Source organism: Chelonia mydas, chromosome 8 (assembly GCF_015237465.2).
Source record: "Chelonia mydas isolate rCheMyd1 chromosome 8, rCheMyd1.pri.v2, whole genome shotgun sequence".
In the NCBI taxonomy this organism is placed as follows: Eukaryota; Metazoa; Chordata; order Testudines; family Cheloniidae; genus Chelonia; species Chelonia mydas.
The window spans coordinates 96,265,609-96,285,958 of NC_057854.1; the positions used below are offsets into that span (position 1 = coordinate 96,265,609).

At 41.3% G+C, this 20,350-nt stretch overlaps 1 protein-coding gene across 1 annotated transcript in view; it reads right to left on the reverse strand.

Moving 5' to 3' along the window:
• Positions 1 to 2,311: 2,311 nt before the first annotated feature.
• RNF11 (ring finger protein 11) overlaps positions 2,312 to 20,350 on the reverse strand; it is a 38,572-nt gene continuing 20,533 nt past the window's right edge. The window contains exons 2-3 of the mRNA XM_007062160.4: positions 6,887 to 7,056; positions 2,312 to 3,543 (exon numbers count right to left, since the gene is read on the reverse strand). Of these exons, the coding sequence (XP_007062222.1) occupies positions 3,372 to 3,543; positions 6,887 to 7,056 (342 nt within the window). The 3' untranslated portion in view covers positions 2,312 to 3,371. The remainder of the gene's footprint in view (positions 3,544 to 6,886; positions 7,057 to 20,350) is intronic.

The following is a 20,350-nucleotide window of genomic DNA, read 5'->3' on the forward strand; positions in this document are numbered from 1 at the left end:
GAGCTGGCTTTATAGGTGAAAGGATTAAAACAATACCACCAATAACACTCAACATTTCTAATAGTGTGTTTGTTATTTATCTATAGCAACTATGGAATTGAGCACCCAATATTTTATAAAATGTTAGTGCAATTAAGTTTTGTAAAGCATTTACGGTATCATAGTGAATCACATGTATTATATAGTATAATTGTTAAGGGACGCTTTAAAACAATAAAGACTATTTTTATCCAAAGTTCCTTTAGTGGTGAACTGCTTTTACAAGTTCAGTATTTTACTAGTACAGTTTTTCAGGTAAAGATTTTTAAAGGATTTAAAAATCATGCTTAATTATACTTAGTTTAATGTGTGTAAAGTGCTTTGAAGATGAAAAGCATTATAATAAATACTAAGGGCCTGTCTACCCTAAAAATACAACCACAGCAGGGAAACAGGTTAAAAGAGGTGGCCATATCAGAATTACAAAACTGATCTAGACTGGTAAGATCTATGCTACACCACAAATGGATCTGCAGTTGTAAGCAGGTTAGGAAACAACTGTGTTGCAATCAAGTTGTCTAACGTGTTTGAATTTGAGGTGTCAATAATTAATTCAGAACACCCCTGCAAAGTAGGAAGCAAGTATTATCCTAATTTTACAGATGGGGGAATTAGTCACAAAGGAAGTAATTTCTGACCTGGGGCTAGAATCCAAGTGATCTACAATCTCAGTCTACACAGTTCTCTTGAAACTATTTTTTCCTGGGCTTAAGTAAATTACTTATATTCATTTTGGGTATATGAATTAAGGATCTTTAGTTACGGAAATGCAAGTCTATTATACAACAGCATTGCACCTAGAGGTTTAAAAGCAATTCATGTATTCATTATATTTACACATTTTAAATTAAAATTTGTTTTTGGAATGTTCTTGTGTAATCAGTTCTAACTCTAGCCCTTTACACCTTCTGTTATAATTTTATTTAACAAGTAATTTAATGAAAGCATACGTTTGTTTCTCTTAACACTGTACATCAGTATTAAAAGTTCAACAATACAAAGTGCCTGGAAAACCATTCAGCTTGATAAACAGTCATTTCAATGCTCCTGCCAAATTTTTCATAAACACATCATCTTATAATAGACAGACTAATACCAACCTGAAAAAGATATTTAAAAATTATTCATCTGCCAATTTTAAAAATCAAGGCAAAAGGAAAAATCTGACTAGAATACTTGACAAACATGGACATTATGATGTTACAACACCACTACCACACACACACTGATAAGAAAAAGGAACAATGATTTGCCACCGAGAACATTGCACAACTTCAGGTCTTTCCTCTCAGATTTGCTTCATGTAATTAAGTCAGTCTGTGTCTGTCTCTCTCATAAAAGGGAAGGCGGGGGAAATCAGATAATGCGTAACAATTTCAATGAATCTGGTATTGTAGATGGTTCTGAACTGCTTTTGAATACCTATGGAATTCATCTACAATACAGTGTGTGGCTTTCAGCTGCAGGGCTAATAAATAAACCAACAAATGTTGATTCTGCAGTCTACTGACCAACCTTTTAAAATCATTAATGACATATAATTGCTCTATATTATAAGTACACAGAGTTTTCGAAGTACTTGTGTGTTTAAATATAAATTGTTACATCAAGCACTCAAACTATATACACAGAACAATCAAGAATGTTCCCTTATTCATTATGGTTAACTTCAGACTGCATCTCATTTTGCTACAGTGAGAAATCTTAGTCTATCAGCTTTGCACAGAGTGTATAAAAGTCACAGTAGAGCAGTGGTGCCCAAACTTTTCCTGTCTCCGCCCCTGCCCCCTTACCAGTAATGGAATCTGTCTGAGCCTCCCCTCCATTACTACACAGTTGTCTTAGCAGAAGAGCTTGGAGCTGGGCTGGGGGCAGAGTTGTGCTCCCTCCCTGCCCCCTGTGGGGGCTGGCCCAGGCCCCCACCGTGCCACCCCCGAATGTTCCTCTGTGCCCCCTAGGGGCACGTGCCTCACACTTCGGGGACCACTGCAGTAGAGTACATTTAAGAAAAAAAATAAACACATGCTAAACGGATACAAAGATTGAAAGCTACAATTTTTGCTAGACTGTTTCTACCAAGCACGTACCTTTTCTGCTTCAGAATTGTAGACACTTGTATCGCTCCTACTTTAGCTGTACTATTTTTTTCGCTTGATCACAATGAAATTGTGTTCATATATGAACTTAACATTTATGTGCAAAACATAAAATACAGTTCTTATATCTGAAATGTCCACCAGTGGGACTTAACAAATACATTTCATTCAGAGACTGAGATACGGTATGTTTATTTTTAATTTCAATAACCTAAGAAGAACTAGAGGAAGGAGAGATGCAGTACCCTTTTGCTATGGTGTATGACATTTGGGCGTGGAGGTACAGCAAGTAGAAGTAATCAACACTGACATGAATTTTGTAAGAAGGGAAATAAATGGTTCTGAACAGTTTAATCACCATGGCTCCACTTTCATCTTGTCCTGAAGCAGTGGTCCACTTGTAACATGATACATCAAAAATGTTGATACTTAAATTTAAGCATCGTCTGATCAAAACTGAAGCAAATTAAGGAAAAACAAACAGAAAAGGGTAAAACAAAATTTAACGGTCAGATTTGTTTTGCATCCTTGCATTGAATTGTCACTTATAGAAAAGGGACAGTGCATCTCCATTTGCTTACAGGCTAGGAGATCACTTTGAATTCTGCATAATCCTACCTGCAAACAAAATATAGCACTTTTAACAGATTATAAATAAACTGGATTTCAAGCGTAGAGCCAGCCCAACGATAACAATACACTATTTAAAAAGACCTAAGGCAATGGATTCCATTTCCAATGGAAAAAAAAAGAACTGTGCAAACAAGCTTAAAACTATTTCTTTGTGCCAGTGTTATAAAATATAGCTTTTAATAAAGCCTTGACCCAAATACCAGGAACTTGTGAAAGGAATCAGAACAAAAATTGTTACTTTATTTTAGGAAAAAATATCCGTATCTTGCTTCTAAGAAAATCTGATAGACTCAATTTGAACATTTACAGTTTTTATAGCACTTTATACAATTCCTATGTATGTGTGTAAGAACAGGCGTTAAAGGACAACTATGTTTTTAAACACTGGGTCAAGGCTTTACATAAAATAACTTCCTACTTTTTCTATATTCCCTAAAATATTACGTGTTTTTCCAATATCTGCAGCCATTCAGGAATTGTTAGGAAATGTACTTTTTGTGCATGATCTTAATTCCTAATCCCTGGCTCTTTGGGCTGAATGACAAAGGATCAAACCCATTCAAATGGATGGTTTCCTTGACGGGTCAGAGGCAAAACCCTGGCTCAGTTAGTTTCATATGATGAAAGCAGTGCTGCATCAACTGGCTCCATGCAGGAGGGGCATGTAAAGGATCTCATCAACCAGTCATCTATACAGTCCAGGTGGTAAATGTGCATGCATGGCAGAAATCGGATAGGGTCCCCGTAAACAAAGTCCATCATACAGATCACACATCTGAGGAAAAAGAAGTTGGAGAAATGTTAAGATACTCATCGCTTTGGAAAGTTAAACAGCAGTATTACTTCCCTTGCTACTATGAAACTTGTTTATTGAAGGAAAGCACCAGGATAAGTTTATTATCACATCAACATCTGAATACATTTTATGTTAATGAACCTAACAATTCTCCTTAATCCTATGCCCAACACCATTTATGATAACAAAAATTAAAATAAAGATTAACCTTGAAAAGTAAAAGGCTGAATTAAACTCTTCAGTGTTCCCTCTGCCCCTCCCATAAATAAAATAATTTAAATAAAACTTAGATAATGAGAAACATGTGAAAACGCACCATATGTGACCTGCAGTGCATGGCCACACTATGGTCTGAGCTTGCTCGAGGTAGCGTACTTCCTGCACGGTACTGCGCATCCTCAGCTCTCATTAATGGGACAACCTGTCTGACTCTCACCATTTATGGCTGCCTCTCCGCCCCTCCCCCTCAGCTACCACTGTTGCACATATTTAATTTAAACTCCATAGGGTAGGACCTTGTCATCTTTACTTGGGAAGGACTGTGCCTTACAATGGCACTATGTAAGTAAACAATTCTATTATTACCTATTCTTTAATGCTTTTTAAAAGTGGACTTCTCCAGCCAGCCAAAGCTATTTCTACTTTAAAATGAATAAGTGACATGGCTAGGTACGAAGCTATTTGCAGTAGTTGACTTATAAATATTAATCATAACTTCACTTTAAAAAAACCCAAGGTTCTCAGAGTTAAACTATGGGACAAAAACATGTAGGCCAAATCATCCCTCCAAGTCCACATGTGGAGGGGACAAACAACTTGCAAACTGGAGGAAGAAGTGCTGAAGGGGGCAATTCTTCTATGCCATTACCTCACTTCCCCCAGCCCCATATAAGCACTAGCTTTCTTGGGAGAGCTCTCGATGCTATGCCCCTAAAATCCCACAGAGCCGCCATGTGGATGACATTAGCCTCTGGCACATCCTGGCATAGTAATGCTTTTTATCCCAACTCCTCACTCTGTGTAATCTATCCATGTGGGCGGAGGGACACCCCCCTCCCATCCAACAAAATTAGGAGGATGCTGAATGCAAGCTCAGTTTCCAGTGATCTGTGCTGTTATAGCCCACAGCAGGATGATGTGACTCTATCAAACACTAACTTGTTTGATCAATGTAAAAAGGCCCTCAAAATTGAAGAAGCGACAACTACTGTAATTCCCCTGGTCTCCATCTCCCACCACAGGCCATTTCCTTCAGGCACTCACAATCACTGCTGTGCTCTGTGCCATAACTGAAAAGGCTGCTGCTCAGTTCAACCGATTCTGTGAGAGATTCTGACATGAACACTCCTGGGTGCAGTTCCTTTTTTTTTTTAAATTTTGGACTGATTTACAGTGGCAGATGTCGCCATTTTGAAGAACACAGCTTTCAAGGAAGAAAAGCTCTGGAATGGTGCTTTCTAGCGACATGAGCTGGCCATGTTGCCAACTCCCATGCTTTTATTGTGAATCTCGTGCTATCTGGCGTTTATTTTTAAAGCCAGAGCTCCTGGAATCATGGGATTATGTGAGAATCTGATTATAATCAAATTAAACTAAACACTCTTAAAACAGTGTCCACACAAAACTGCACTTGTTTAACTAAATCAGTTTTTTAAAATCACACCTGTCGTTAAACAATGCAACTTTTATGTTTAGGCCAGGCCCCCCTCTTGACTCAGCACCTCCCTCCTCATGAAAGGACTGTTGTCTGCCTGCTTCATCTGGAAGGGAAATCAGGAGCACAGTCTCACTCCAGCATGCTGCAATCAGATGTGCCCAAGACAGCTGTGCTGCGGTTACTTTGCCATTGACTCAATGTTCTATCTAGGCCCAGTCAGAGCACATGAGCCTGACTCACAGGGTGTTCTTCCAATCAATCAACAGGAGTCTCTTGAGACTTGCCCTATGCCTGGAGGACAGAAGCTCAATCTCCATGTCCCAGTATAAATGGCTGGGAACCACCAAGGCACCAGAATACTTTCTGTAGCGCCAGGAGTGGCCACTCTAATTCTCTACCAAGCTAGGAGTGAAGAACCAAGTTCAAGTCTAAACTTTTGGCCCTTCTGCAGTAGCATAGTATTTCCATGAGATTACTAGACCAGGTCAAGTCCACTTTGATTTGTTGGAGAAATGATCAAGTTACTGTAACTTAGTCAGGTGAAGAGACATCTACCATAATACATCCATTTTCCTCTCAGTACTTGAAACTTAACGAAACTACCTGCTATAGCAAGCAGACTTTTAGCTCAAAAATCAAAGCCCTAGTGATTCACCACTGAAGACTATTCAAACCTGTCTTTAGCTAACTTATCAGAGGGATGGGACAAGGCATAGGAAAACTTCAGTGATAGTGGTGCATGAAAAACAACGTTCCTTAAAACCACTACTTGGCCTGGAAAAAAAGCTGTACATTTCCTTATGGCAGTCAGGCTTCAGAAAAGAGCAAAGAGAAACCTCCTTATTACTATCAAAAGTCAGGAGAATGATTGCAGCCTGACACTTCCCATTCATTCTAATGGAACTATTAAGATAAATATATTGTTTCTTAAAAAATATTTATATGGTACCATAAATTTACAGTATGTCTTACAAGCATAGCTAAGACACAGTCTGTGCCCTGAAGAGTTTATAATCTTATAAACAATAAGACAAGATAAACAAAACATGGGACAACAATTCAGGAGAGAGAGGCTGTGATTATTCTTGATGGGAGAAGAATGGAGGTTAGATGTATTAAGAAGTGGTTGAAAGGAAGGGATTTGAAGGAGTAAGGGAGAGACCTAAGGTAGAAGACAGGAAACCCTGTCTAGGAAGAGGGGGTACAGCACGGTAGAAAGCATGAAGTCAGAAATGCAAAAAAGGAGACAGAAGGATCAGTAAGGCCAAAAGGACTGGGAGCAGCATGGAGGTGGGGAATAAGGGCAGAGAGGAACACAGATGTTTTTGGGGACAAGATTAGGTAAGTGAGAAATAGGAGCTTTAGTTTGTTAGAAGCAACCAATGGAGGGATTCAAGGAATGGGATAATGTGGTCTGAGTAGGGATGGGGAAGACTGCTTTTGCAGTGGTATGTTGGCATCTACTTCACCCTAGGGTATATAATCTCATTGCTTATCAAGGAAAGTGAGATGAAGAATAAAACAAGGCAAAAAAAGAGAAAAAGTCTTCTCCTCCCAAAATCCACTTTCCTGCAGAAATGTAATTTAAAAAAAAAAACAACAAACAAACAAACCAAAAAATAAACCACCACCACCACCTTAAAACTACTAATTTGTGTAACTTACTCTCTAATCTTCTTCTCAGAGCCATCTCGTCCAGGATCGTAGACTCCTTTAGGCAGGTGCTGTATAAGGCCTATCCTTTGCGCTATTCTAATTTGTTCCTCTTCTGTCAGCTGTGTTGCTAGCCGAGTCTGGCTAGGAGTTGGGTGATAAACAGGAACGGGAACCTGTTCCTAAAAGTAGATTTAAAACAAAAAACAAACTTTGCTTTGCATCCGTGGATTTTGGAATATACTAAACGTACTATTTTCGCTGTTCCCTTTCTTACTCATTGAAGAATATTGGCATGAAGCTCCCTCTGCTACCCCCACACATTTTTGGCTTAAACAGAATATGGAGGATAGGATAAAGAGTGATGCCAGCTTCTCAGGAAAACTGGCAAGGATCTATTTTTGGCAGTTCGCTACCAGACTATTTCATTTTGTCTCCAGAAGTTATTCATAGATTAGTTAAATAGATGCACAAACTCCACATGAAAATAGGCAAATCAAGTTTACATGGATTTAACTAATTGTTAGATGGTCTGCCTAACTAAGTTGATGCATTCTCATTCTGTACGCTTATGGAGAATCATTTGTGCTGACAGGCCCAATTTATAGTGTCATGATTTTACAGAAGGATCTTTAATTGGCTCTGTAATTACAAAATCATGTACCACCTAAACAATAATTTAGACCTGTACATTTATTTCTTAAAAACTTTAAATATACTAATGTGGACGTAATTGTCCAATTAAACATCTGAATGTCCAATAATTTATTATATATAGAGAGAGATATCTATATATAGATATAGATATATGAATTCTCTAAAGTTAGACTTGAAGCGACGTATATTTTAAATTTGAATTTCCCACACAAAAGAAAATATTTTAAACATACAATCTCTCTGTGACAGATATGGCAATTTCCTGCAATATCCTTAAATGACCTTATTGTATCAAGTTTATGTATTATTGTGGCCAGGATTGTATCTAACCTCGGGGCGGGGGGTGAGGGGGGATGTAACACATATTGCACACCATGCAGTATCTTTAGAGTCCAGTGTTTAAAATGAATGGTTTATGTATAATTGTGATCTACTCCATAAGAGAGGGCTACCACAGCTCCTCCAGGAATTAAAAACAGTGGGTAGTAATTGAGGCAAAATCAGCCAGGTTGCAATCCCCTAAGAGAGGTGCCACCTTTTGTGGAGGCTCACATATACTAGTTCAAATTAAATTCTCCAGAAACCAACAAAGAAAAAAACCTATAAATAAACAGCCTAAATTTAAGCTGACATAGGGCCTTCTTTGTAATCTGGCAAACGGACAGGACCTTCTGTCCAAAGGGGACCCCCAATTCTTGCAGAATGTTTGGAAGGATTTGACCTACTATGGCCTCCTAAAGCTAATGGATGGCATCTAATAAGTTTATTAGCATATGTGTAAGGTCTTTTATTGTTTTTAATGTGTGTTATCGGTAATGCTTTCACCTTAAAAATAAATTGCTTGCTTATAAAAAACTGTATTGTAACTTGTAACTGAGTGAAATTATGCTGTTCATAGCCTTCACAGAGAAAGTAAAGTGCAGACTTTAGGAAGTCTGGTTTTCTGGGAATATCACAGTATAGGCAGGGAATTGTGCAGCCCGGAAAACCGCTGGTCAGGAGGGAGAGAGATGTGGGTCGCTGCCCAAGAGAGGTGACAGCCGAGGATCCAGGAACTGTTGTTAAGAGGATGCCCTTGGTGGACCACAGGAAGGTAATACAAATGCAGTCACTTTGAACTGTGACACACTTCTTCTTCATGTTCTCACAAACAGACCCTTTTCATTGTTGCTTAACTTTATTTTAGATACTTAAATCATTGTTTAAACCTTGTATCTATATTCCTTATATTTAAAACAGAATTTTGGAAAACTGAAGCCACCATTTACAATAGTGTTTGTTGGGACAATATTTGATACATGACCTAATTAACAGTAGGTTTATGGCAGTATATTACTTGCATTAAAGCCATTTAACAATGTCTCCTAACTGCAGGGGGGAAAAATTTACTCATCAGAAAAAACGGTGTGAAACTACGTATTTCTATGTCAGAGGCACGGCATCATTAATCATCTCTTTTTCTTATAGTTCATGTTGAGTGGAAATTGCTTCATATTAAATCATATAATATGAGACTATGTCAGCCCCCACACAGGAAATCAGAAGTAGGAAATCTCAGACTCTGCAAGGTCCCCATCATGGAGTTTCCACTTAAACATCACCAGTTGCGGAGGGATCAGGCTTTACATCTCACAGAATAACCAGCAGGTTGAGCTCCCAAAATCTGAGGATCTTTATGGAGCCACTAGCTCACCGGGTACACTCCTATGACAGCCTTGTGCCCATTCAGTCCATCACAGGTTCCCTCAGCCCCTCCAGCTCCCTTACATCACACTCCTGTGGAAGTCACAGTACCAAGAAATCCCATGCCAACTGCTGGGATTTCCACACCATGGAGTCCATTCAACATTGACGTAGGAGTTACAGAGGGAGGAGAGAGAGTAGAACAATACAACATTGCCCTCCTCAGTCCCTCCTTGTCCCCCAGGTTTCTGCCAGTCTGGGTCAAGGTTAGCAAAATAGTTAAGAATATTTATGCAATATGCCAATCAACCTTTAGGACTCAATAAAACTCCTGGCAACCTCATACAGAAGGCTATAGTTTCAGCTGAATGCACACAGCCTGTTAGATTCTTCTCTCAACACAGAGAGCCTATGATCTGAGCAAGGTGTTGCATCTGCGAATACATGAATGCACTGACCTGCAAGAATCACAAAAGGCAGACATAGAAAGGACCCAGCAGGCCATCTCCTGTCAATATATGCTTGTTTCCTACAGTACACATCCTAGCATTTTTGTCCAGCCTAGTTTTAAGTATCCCACGCAAAGGATCTTTCCATTGGGAGACTATTCCACAGCCAAACAAATTTCACTGTCAGGATGCTTTTCTTAATATGATCCCATCACTATTGAGTTATTCCTTCTTATGACACTAAATAATTTCTCTCCCTCCTGGAGAAAAATATTCACCCTTTGAATATCTATAGATTTATGTCCAACTCTAAAGCCAAGCTATATGTATCTAGGTTTATGCTTTCTGGGAGAGCAGTGCCTCAATGATCCCCAGGTGTGGTCACACCAGAGCTGCATACCGAGAGTGATACATACACCCAGACAAGTCAACCTCCCTGCTCTGCGACATGCCTTTGTGTATCCAGCCCCTAAATGCAACTTTTACAGCCATATCACATTGTAACTCATCTCTGATTTGTTCTTTATCATCATCTTCAGGCCTCTACTAAATATCACCTCCAAAGTTTCTTCCTCTCACTGAGTTATGGGTGTTCCAGACTCCATACAACTGGGGAGAAAGTCAGCATTTTTCCAAACTGGATCTTCTGTAATTATTTGTTGCCTATGCTCCTTATCTCTCTGAGTCCCTTTGTAGGATTTCTCTGTCCTCTGGACTTCTGTACTCAAACCCTCCCCACAAATTTACCACCACCTGTGATTTTCTTCCAGGTTATTAAAGAAAGTGCTAAATAGGTTAGCAGAGATCCACAGGCTGAAGCCAAACACTTCTCCACTACTTGACACACCGCTGCTTATCATCACCCTTTGTTTATGAAGGTTTAACAAGTTTTTAAGATGGATCCTGGACTGACTGAAAAACAAGCAAGCTCTGCAGAAAGACTTTGAGGGTAAGAACATGCTTCAGGCAAGGGTTATAGTATGTTAAGTTTTAGACTCTAGAAAGCATGTTATACTTTTGTTTTTATTTGTAACCATTTGTTTCCTTTATTCTGATTCAATACGCACTTGAATCTGTGATTCTCTGTGCTTTGCTAATGAACTTATATTTGTTTTCACCATAAATAGATTACAGTGTTGTGTTGTTATAAAGGATCTGATCCTGAATTGCAACCTTCCAGCTGTGTGTACACTCTCTCTTTGGGGACACCTTACCTGATCATTACTGTGAGTGTCCAGTATCAGGAGATGGACACTACAGGTGGACGCTTCGGGGAGTCTGGGAATTGGGTACACAAAGTGTTAAGCTGCAAGGCAAAAGTAACAGCTGGCAGAGTCCTGAGGAGTTTGTTTGGGTGGCTAACTGACAGAGTGTTCAGGGAGCTGACACGCAGTTTAGTACTAGCAAGTCTCTCTCTCTCTCTCTTACTGAAGCAGGGTGATAACATCGTGACCTGTGGAACTACCAAAGAGGACGAAACTAGACAGGGAGCACTTGCTGTTCCATGTTTGAGCAGAAAAGGGAGTGATAGGGCAGCCACCCCACTACACTACGGACATTTATTCGAGTTAGGCAGATGGACAAAGATTTAGCCCCATTTTAAAAAAAAAGTCTACTTTGTATTTCAAGTAGTTATTGGTATTTAGTAGTGTTACATGTTCTGGAAACAGGCAGATTCTTTTGGCTTAAAATGTTTTACTGCATTTTCACATGCGCATCAATATGAAATAGGTGAGTGTGAAAAGGGGAACATATCCTATTATCTCCCTGTCCGTTGCAAAATACATACACTGCTTAGCAACTAATCACATGATTATCAGAGGTATTATATGATGCTTATTCATGTGAGTAAGAGACAACACAACAACAACAAACCCCAGTGAGGCATCTTTTAAAGTATACTTAGGAAGATTCAGATGATAGCCCATCACATGGCCTTATGAATTATAAGGCTATAAATTGATCTGAATATAAATAGGATCTAAAGGAAAGCTGTGGTTCATTAAATAAGATTCTGTTACGTGATAAAAGCAGGGTGGCTCCAAAATGAGAAATTACTCATGGTAACCAGTTGAAGATTGCTTTTATTAAGTGTTAGATGTTAACAATATAAACACAGTTAGTAGCTACATTTTTAAACACCCAAAAATATAGCAAAAGGAAACATCTCTCAATTATTTTAGTCTTCAGTACACAGTAAAGTGCTGCCATGACCATCGATATCTTGTTTGTTTATTATTCCAATCCCCTACCTCCCAATTATGTCTCCTCCCCTGCCTCCCCGGTAGAAGAGGAAAACAGAAATGATCAAAGACATCCCCCGCATAACATTCAGAAGCTGTCCACAACTATACCCTGATCTGGAAAAAAATTTTTTTTTTGCTTCCTGTGTCAGGTCTTCTTTGTACTACACTTACATGTCTGACATAACCAATTAGGTCAAGAATTTGCAGTTGCCAGCTGTGAGCATCTACAATCTAACATGCTAGACAAGAATCTCTTCTCAGATGAGTAGCCTGAGAGGAAGACAAAAAATGGTGCGGTCTTTTACTGTTAATCCATCATACTAGTGATTAAAAAAGAGGGACACTGACAAGGTCGCATAAATCAGTATTACTGGAAGTAAAAATATGTAACACTACAATATGCATGATGGAGAGTGCCTGAAGGCACTGTTAATCTCCCCTCAAATTACTATTCAAAGTTGGACCATTAAACCCAACCATTATGTAAACATTTTAGTAAAAACAACAACATGCATAAGCATAGGGCAGAATACTATGTGAAGTGGTTTGTGGTACTTATATTTGTGAGTAATATTTTTTAAAAATTCTGAAAGTATTTATTCACTGAATGTGAGAATTCAGTGACTTCTTTAGCCAAGTCCTTTAGAACAAGGATTTATTTTGTTCTATGGGCAGAAGAGGGGGTTAAATGTTAGCTGAAGAAGCAAATTTTAAATATTATATGAATATGGGGCATGGGGGATTTTCATGTTTATATACTGATATATTTAAAACAAAAGACCAGGAAGTGTTTGTACACACAGTGGAGGCAGATCTAACATTTCAATTAAAACAACAAACTAGAAAACACTACTTTACTTCCAAGATTTAGGAATACAGAAAACAAAATGAGCATTACTTTCCCCAGCAATATTTTTGCAATCCTATAGCTCTTTTTAAAATTAATATGTATTCCAAATAATATTCCAAATGTAACCAAAGTTTAAAGTGGAACTCCCATTCCCTAAAATTAAACAACATTTTGGGATGTTAACCTCATAAAATAATGATCTCTCGTAGCCTAGATGGACAAAGTTAAATCTTTGCAAGATCAGGGTTTATGTGTGTGTTTAATTTTACTGCCATGAGCAGTTCCACTGATTTCAATGGGACTAGTCACCACAGTAAAGTTAAGCATGTGTGTAAGCCTTTGCAGGATCAGACCTTAGAGCCCAAATTCTCAATCCTCTCTCATGCACGTAGTCCCATTAACTTCAAGGCAGATCGTTCAAAGGAGTAGTGGTTTGCAGGATTACAGCCCTTAATCAAATTATGTTTATAGCTAAAGGCCCTTTGACATGCATATAAGTAAAAGAGATAATATAATCCCAATAACTGTAATATAGCTAAAATGGAAGCATAAAGCTTTTCTGTCCCTCTTTCCATCATCCCCCATGGAAAATGTTTTTGAAGACAAGTTATGAACCACTAAATTCATAACCAGCATAGGGAAACTTCGTCTGGTTTATTTATCCCTTGATTAAGTTGTCAAACACATCAAACTACGATGAAATTTCATGTTGATTTTATTTTTATGTAAAAAGCTAAAAATCCAAACAAATGACCATACTAGTACTCCTCTAATATGACTTATTTTAATTAATTTATTACTTTTTCATGTGAATTTAGGGCTGGTGAATGATCCCTGATGGACAGCCCTGAAAATGGGCATCTTCCACTTATCCACAACAGGGATAGCTCAGATAGTGGCAACATGTCTCCCTATACTGACCTGCCAATGCACTTCAGCCCTTAGCTAGAAGGGCATCTTGAGAGACAGAAGAAGAATTCAGTCTCCATAATTATTCAGTCCTGATTCAGAGTCAATTTCCCTGGCTACTCTCAGGAGACCCTGGGAGAGAGGCAGCTTGGGTTTCATCCTCCTGTGATGTCACCATCCAAGTCTTCAAAAAAATCTTTCTTGAGTCCTCCAACAAAAAGGAGGATGTCAGAACTTTAGAATCCTAATGTAAGAAACAAGCGGGAGGGGAGGGGGAGAGAACCCTAGCAACGTTCTTCTGTGTGTGGGTCCCATAGTACTTTTTAAGCATATTCTGCCACAATAAGGTGCTTTCATTAGGTGTGAGTTCTACTCTGCAGATTTCTCCTTAAAACACTATAGTCATTTATCTGGCAAGGTAGGTACAATTCCTCGACAGTCGTTGCTTATGCTGCTGTAAAACTGCTTTTCCCTAACCTCACGTTGTACAGCATTTTCATCTTGTACTTGCATACATAATGATTTTGTCATACTCTGAAAACAGGTCACTGGTAAATCAGAAACTCTTAATCCCGGATAAAGATTATTTTAAGATTATTTTATTCCACATAACAGCAATACGTTATACCAAGATGTATAAATATATAATTCTTTAGAATCGCACCAACCTGCACAATTTTCCCTTTGACCTTCCTGCTCCCTACAAAAGGTGAAGTACTAATGCACAACCTATACATAGATCTATTTAGCTCTTAAGAAATATATTGGTATAACTTTACATTATTCTTTTTTTTAAAAGGAAATATTATATGAGGAGTAAACATACCACATGGATATTTAAAAGAACACTTAATTTGTTGTTAATGTCTTCTTAAAATTATTACAACTAAAATTATGAAAAAAAAATCTATATTTTTATCACATCTGCCGTTTGTTAGTTACTTTTTCCATTTTTTAACTTGGACAATGAAAGTTGGTAAAAATCAGTTTCACTTTCTGGTTCACACTGTTGCGGTGTTTGGATTGCAAACACCACAGGGGAATGTTTATTTGTTTAAAAACAACTATGTGGGATTTAAACATAAAAAATGGAAACATTTATTTGTGTAAGCTTTAAAAATATAAACATCAAAATTTTGGGCCAAATACTTTCTGTCGATAATTTAGAGACCAGAACAGTCAATTGGAAGAGCACCAATTCTTTTAATAGCATTTAAACACGTGATGTTGTAGAAGTAAAGTTGTATTTTTATTAAAGGGCTGAAATGGCCATAAAAGCAGTTCCTTGAGTTTCTTATCACATAGCTGCGTCATCAGCCAAAGCATAGACTCAAATGTGGAAATAAAGAAAATAAAAAGGCCTTACTTGGTTTGTTCTTCCCCTCCATTTTACCACTGGGAAATGCAGGGAGAGTGGAGTGAAGAGTCAGGGAAAAGAAGAACAATACAGGAGAATGAGAAGTTAAGAATACTACAGGCTTGGCTACACTTGCGAGTTACAGCGCAATAAAGGAGCCCCGGGCGCACTAGCTCACTACCCGTCCACACTGGCAAGGCACGTAGAGCGCTCTGACTCCGCGGCTACAGCACTGCTGGTACTCCACCTCGGCAAGTGGAATAACGCTTGCTGTGCCCCCACTGGAGCACCACGGCACCAGTGTGAACAAGGTGTTGCATTACTGCACTCTGATCAGCCTCCAGAAACGTCCCATAATCCCCTTAAGTCAAGCGGCCACTCTTGTCATTGTTTGGAATCGCTGCAGGAATGCGGCTATGCCCTTTGAAACCTCCATTTCTGACAGCCAGCTGCTTATCTGCTCTGAGACAAAGCAACCATTAGTGTGGAATGCTGTGTGTGAGAGAGAGAGAAGTGAGGGGGGAAAGGGGGGGGTCTGCTGTTGTCTGAACTTACAAGACAGCATGCTGACATGCTCTCAGCCCCCCAAAAACCAACTCTCTTCCTGCCCCCACAGACACACAACACACTCCCTGTCACACTCCAGCCCCCCTCCCTATTTGAAAAGCACGTTGCAGTCACTTGCATGCTGGGATAGCTGCCCACAATGCACCGCTCCCAATGCCGCAGCAAATGTGGCCATGCCAGTGCACTTGAAGCTGTCAGTGTCGACAGACTGCAGCGCTTTCCCTGCTGCGCTCTCCGAAGGCTGGTTTAACTCAAAGTGCTCTACATCTGCAAGTGTAGCCATGCCCTAGGTTTCTTATAAGCACAGATCTCTAGATTAACATTGCAAAATAGGTGCACTACTCATCCTCAAATTTTCTCTGATATGGTCTAGATAAGAAATATATTTTCATGAGATATTGGTAGCAGATTTCCTTTAGTGAGGCAAAGAACCATGTGATCTCTGGCTGAATTAATGAGACTATCACAAGAGCTGTGAAGCTTCCAGCCATTCAGCATTTCCATTAACTTTAATCAAAAGCACAGATTCTGGGTGAGCCTAAATTTTTAGCTCTGCCAATTTATTTGAGCATAAGCTTTCGTGAGCTACAGCTCACTTCATCGGATGCATACTGTGGAAACTGCAGAAGACATTATATACACAGAGACCATGAAACAATACCTCCTCCCACCCCACTCTCCTGCTGGTAATAGCTTATCTAAAGTGATCACTCTCCTTACAATGTGTATGATAATCAAATTGGGCCATTGCACCCGATGAAGTGAGCTGTAGCTCACGAAAGCTTATGCTCAAATAAATTGGTTAGTCTCTAAGGTGCCACAAGTACTCCTTTTCTTTTTGCGAATACAGACTAACACGGCTGTTACGCTGAAACCTAGCTCTGCCAAGTGTCTTTTTTAAAAACTGAAATGAGTGTCAGAAATTCCTGCCACACTCAGCAGGATTTTGATTTTACAAACAACAGGGATAGAGCCCTTATGCTGGCACACAATGGGGGCAAAGAGAGAAAAGAGCAAGATGCCTTCTATCACCTTTGGCAGCCCATATAAGTGATGATAAAAATCACAACCCTTTTAGGGGAACAGAGTTGCTACTGATCGATGCCGAAGCAAGCAAGGATTTAGAGAAACTAGAGCAGGGGTGGGGAAACTTTTTGGCCCGAGGGCCACATCGGGGTTGCGAAACTAGAGGGCCGGGTAGGGAAGGCTGTGCCCCCCAAACAGCCTGGCCCATGCCTCCTATCCACCCCCTCCCACTTCCTGCCCCCTGACTGCTCCCCTTAGAGCCCCCAACCCATCCAACCCCCCATTCTCCTTGTCTCCTGAGCGCCCCCTCCTGGGATCCCCCGCCCAGGACCCCACCCCCTATCCAACCCCCCCCGATCCCTGTCCCCCGACTCCTATCCACACTCCTGTCCCCTGACAGCCCCCCCAGAACCTCCACCCCATCCAGCTGGCCCCTGCTCCCCGTCCCGACAGCACCCACCCCCAGAAACTCCTCCCGATCCAACCGCCCCCTGTCCCCTGACTGCCCCCCAGGACCCCCTGCCCCTTATCCAACCCCTCCCCCTTACCATGCCGCTCAGAGTGGCAGGACTAGCAGCCGCACCGTCCTGCCCGGCTGGGAGCTCAAGGGCTGGGCAGGACGGTCCCATGGGCCAGATGTGGCCCGCAGTTTTCCCACCTCTGAACTAGAGCTTTGAGTCTATTCTCTAGGTTCTTATACTGCACTCATCACTGTAGTATATGAACGCCTAGCAGCAGCACATTAAAACACAGAACTATTATCTATCACAGCCCACTGAACGGGTGTCAGAGATTGCAGGAGGCAGCCCTTCAAGGGGTGCTAGCAGTTTGTGCGCTGCTCCGTACACCAGGAAGCTCCGGCAGACTGTCTCTCTGAAGCATGACGTTCCATGTGCCACCTTATTGCAGGCTAAATGCTGTTAGTACAATCTAGCCCATAGTGAGTACAATTACTCCTGAGGACATTCTGCGCCTAAAAAGTATGTGCACAATATTTTAAGATTCTGCAAATTTTATTTGTCAAATAAATGGGAAGCTCCAGCATGGTACTGGGGAGCAGAGGCCACTGGTTGCACAGAGGTGGGAGATAACTATGCAGCTCCTCCCCCCGGGACATGGACTCAGCGGTGAGGCTGCACCCAGCCTTGAGAGTGCAAGGACTGGCCTACCCCAGAAACACCCCAGGGCCCTGCCCCTCCATGCCAGGTGCACCAGGTGTGGGCAGGCAGACTCAGCAAAGCAGGATCCAAGTGTTGAGGGACTTAGTGTGGGGGGTCCAGGTGTGGGTTGAGAGAGTTCTGTGTGGGGCAATTTGGGTGCAACGGTAACAGACTCTGCGGGGGGGGTCCAGGTGAAGGTGGTTGGGGCTCAACAGGGGTGGGTCTGGGTGTGCGGGGGATAGAGCTTGGCAGGGGGGTCTGGGTGTGAGGAGCTCAGTGTGGGGTCCAGATGCTGGAGGAGTGGGGCTCAGTGGAGTGGCGATCCAGGTGCAGCTGGTTGGGGCTCGGTAGGGTGGGGATCCAGGTGCGGGTAGGTCATCAGGGTGGTCCAGGTGCGTGGGTGTGGGGCTTGTTGGGGGGGGGGGGAGGTTCTGGCTGCGAGGGGGTGTGGTTTGGCGGGAGGGTCTGGGTATGAGGGGGTCTGGATGCACAGGGGTTGGGTGAATGCGGTAGCAGTGCCCTGTACAGAGATCCCTCCCCCTGCAGCTCAGGAGTGATGGGTGCGGGAAGCATGGGGGTGGGGGGAAGTTTTGCAGAGCTTCCTACAGCTGGGGGAGAAATCTGGGGGTGTGTCTGACATGGCCCCAGATGCCATGCAGGGTAAGAAGAAGTCCTTTCCGCCCTAGGCCAGCCCGGACTAGCAGCTGAGCCCAGCGCAGGGTAAGAGCCACCAGCCAGGTCTTCCCCAGTCCTGGCCCCTGCCTCACAGTGATTTACCTCTCTGCTGGCTGCCCTGGGCACTCAAAACATACTGCTGGGGAGGATCACATGACTGCTCTTGTGGCTTCCTTTTGCTGCCCCATCAGAAAGTCATTTTTCTTCAGGGAAGCAAAGAAATCTGCCGGGGACATAAATTCTGCGCATGTGCAGTGGTGCAGAATTCCCCCAGGAGTAGTACAATGAAAGAACTAGTCTGTTTTTTACCTCTGTATCTAGCCATGGATTCCACATTCTTTTAGAGAAATATTATTGTTTCTTGTTCTATAAACCAGTGCTACACTGAAACTTTTAAAATACATTCATAGACTATAAGGACCTTTCCTAATTTCTATCCTCTTACTCATGAACATTGCTGACTCACTATTTTATATACCTGCAGGAGGGAAAGGATTGGGCAAGGAAAGGGGGATAAAAACTAAACTATTTTTAAATAAACAAGATGTTGAGTGTCCATGTGACTGACTTCACCAGCAGGCAGGAGAATATTGAGCAAAGTCAAAGTCAGAGATGGTACAAGACCTGTTAGAGCATCCAATTAATTTCCCTACCCATGCAGGACTCTTCCCTACAGTCATTTTCTAGCAGTCTAGGTTTAAAAGTCCCAGACAGCAGAGTTTTCACAACTCCCCATGGGAGGCTGTTCCACAACCATACGTATCTGACTGTCAACATTTCCCTCCCAATACACAGCCTTAAATTTCCCTATTTTTCAAAAAATCCCATAACTCCTAGGCTATGTCATACTCACAGTGGAATGTTGAGTTACGTTTTAACACCAGTTAACTACCACAATTGTAAATTCTAGTGTGCGAAGGATACAAATGTTAGTTCCTTGTCATGTTTAACCCGAATATTTGTGTAGTGTCCTTATGCTGTGATATACAATTGTTAGTTAACATGCTCAAACACTACTACAATTTCAAGTTTAGACATACTCTTAGTTCTACTTCAGGGTACTACACTAAACAATTCTTCTAGTTCCTTGTTTACATTCTCCCCTCCACTCCCAGCGCCTCCCACCCACCGGCAGCCCTGCCGATCAGCGCCTCCCCATCCCTCCCCGCACTTCCCAATCAGCTGTTTCAAGGCATGCAGGAGGCTCCGAGGGGAAGAGGGAGGAGCAAGGGCATAGGAGGCTCAGGGGAGGGGGCGGGAAGGGATGGAGTGGGGGCAGAGCCAGGGGTTGAGCAGTGAGCACCCCCCAGCACACTGGAAAGTTGGCGCCTGTAGCTCCAGCCCCAGAGTCAGTGCCTATACAAGGAGCCACATATTAACTTCTAAAGAGCCACATGTGGCTCCAGAGCCACAGGTTGGCCACCCTGTTCCAGATCTTTCCTCACAAATCTGTCCCTCTTATTGCCATGATTTTTTTCTGCTCTATTTCGAACTCCCTCCAATTTGTCAGTATCTTCATTATAATGTGTGGTCCAGAAGCAACTGTAATACTCCAGTTACTGCTTCACAGAGTCTTCTGTTCTTCTTGCTTCATCAGGTTATTAAATTTACTTGGCATAGTGGTGGAGATGCAGCGGCTGTTTTTGTAAATGTTATTCTGGTTATACTGGAAAAGCTTTAAAGACTTTATTATGCTAAGATTTATTCTGAGATAATTTACTTATCCTCCCCCAAGTTGTATTATTTTAACACCACATACCATTACTGTGTGAATTATAGTATTGTAGGTTACTTTAATAACCTTGTAGAAACGTTATGAGATATCTGCCAGTTTTATAATAGACTTTACTTATTATACAGAAAAAAAGAGCAGTTCACATATATAGCTCAATACCAG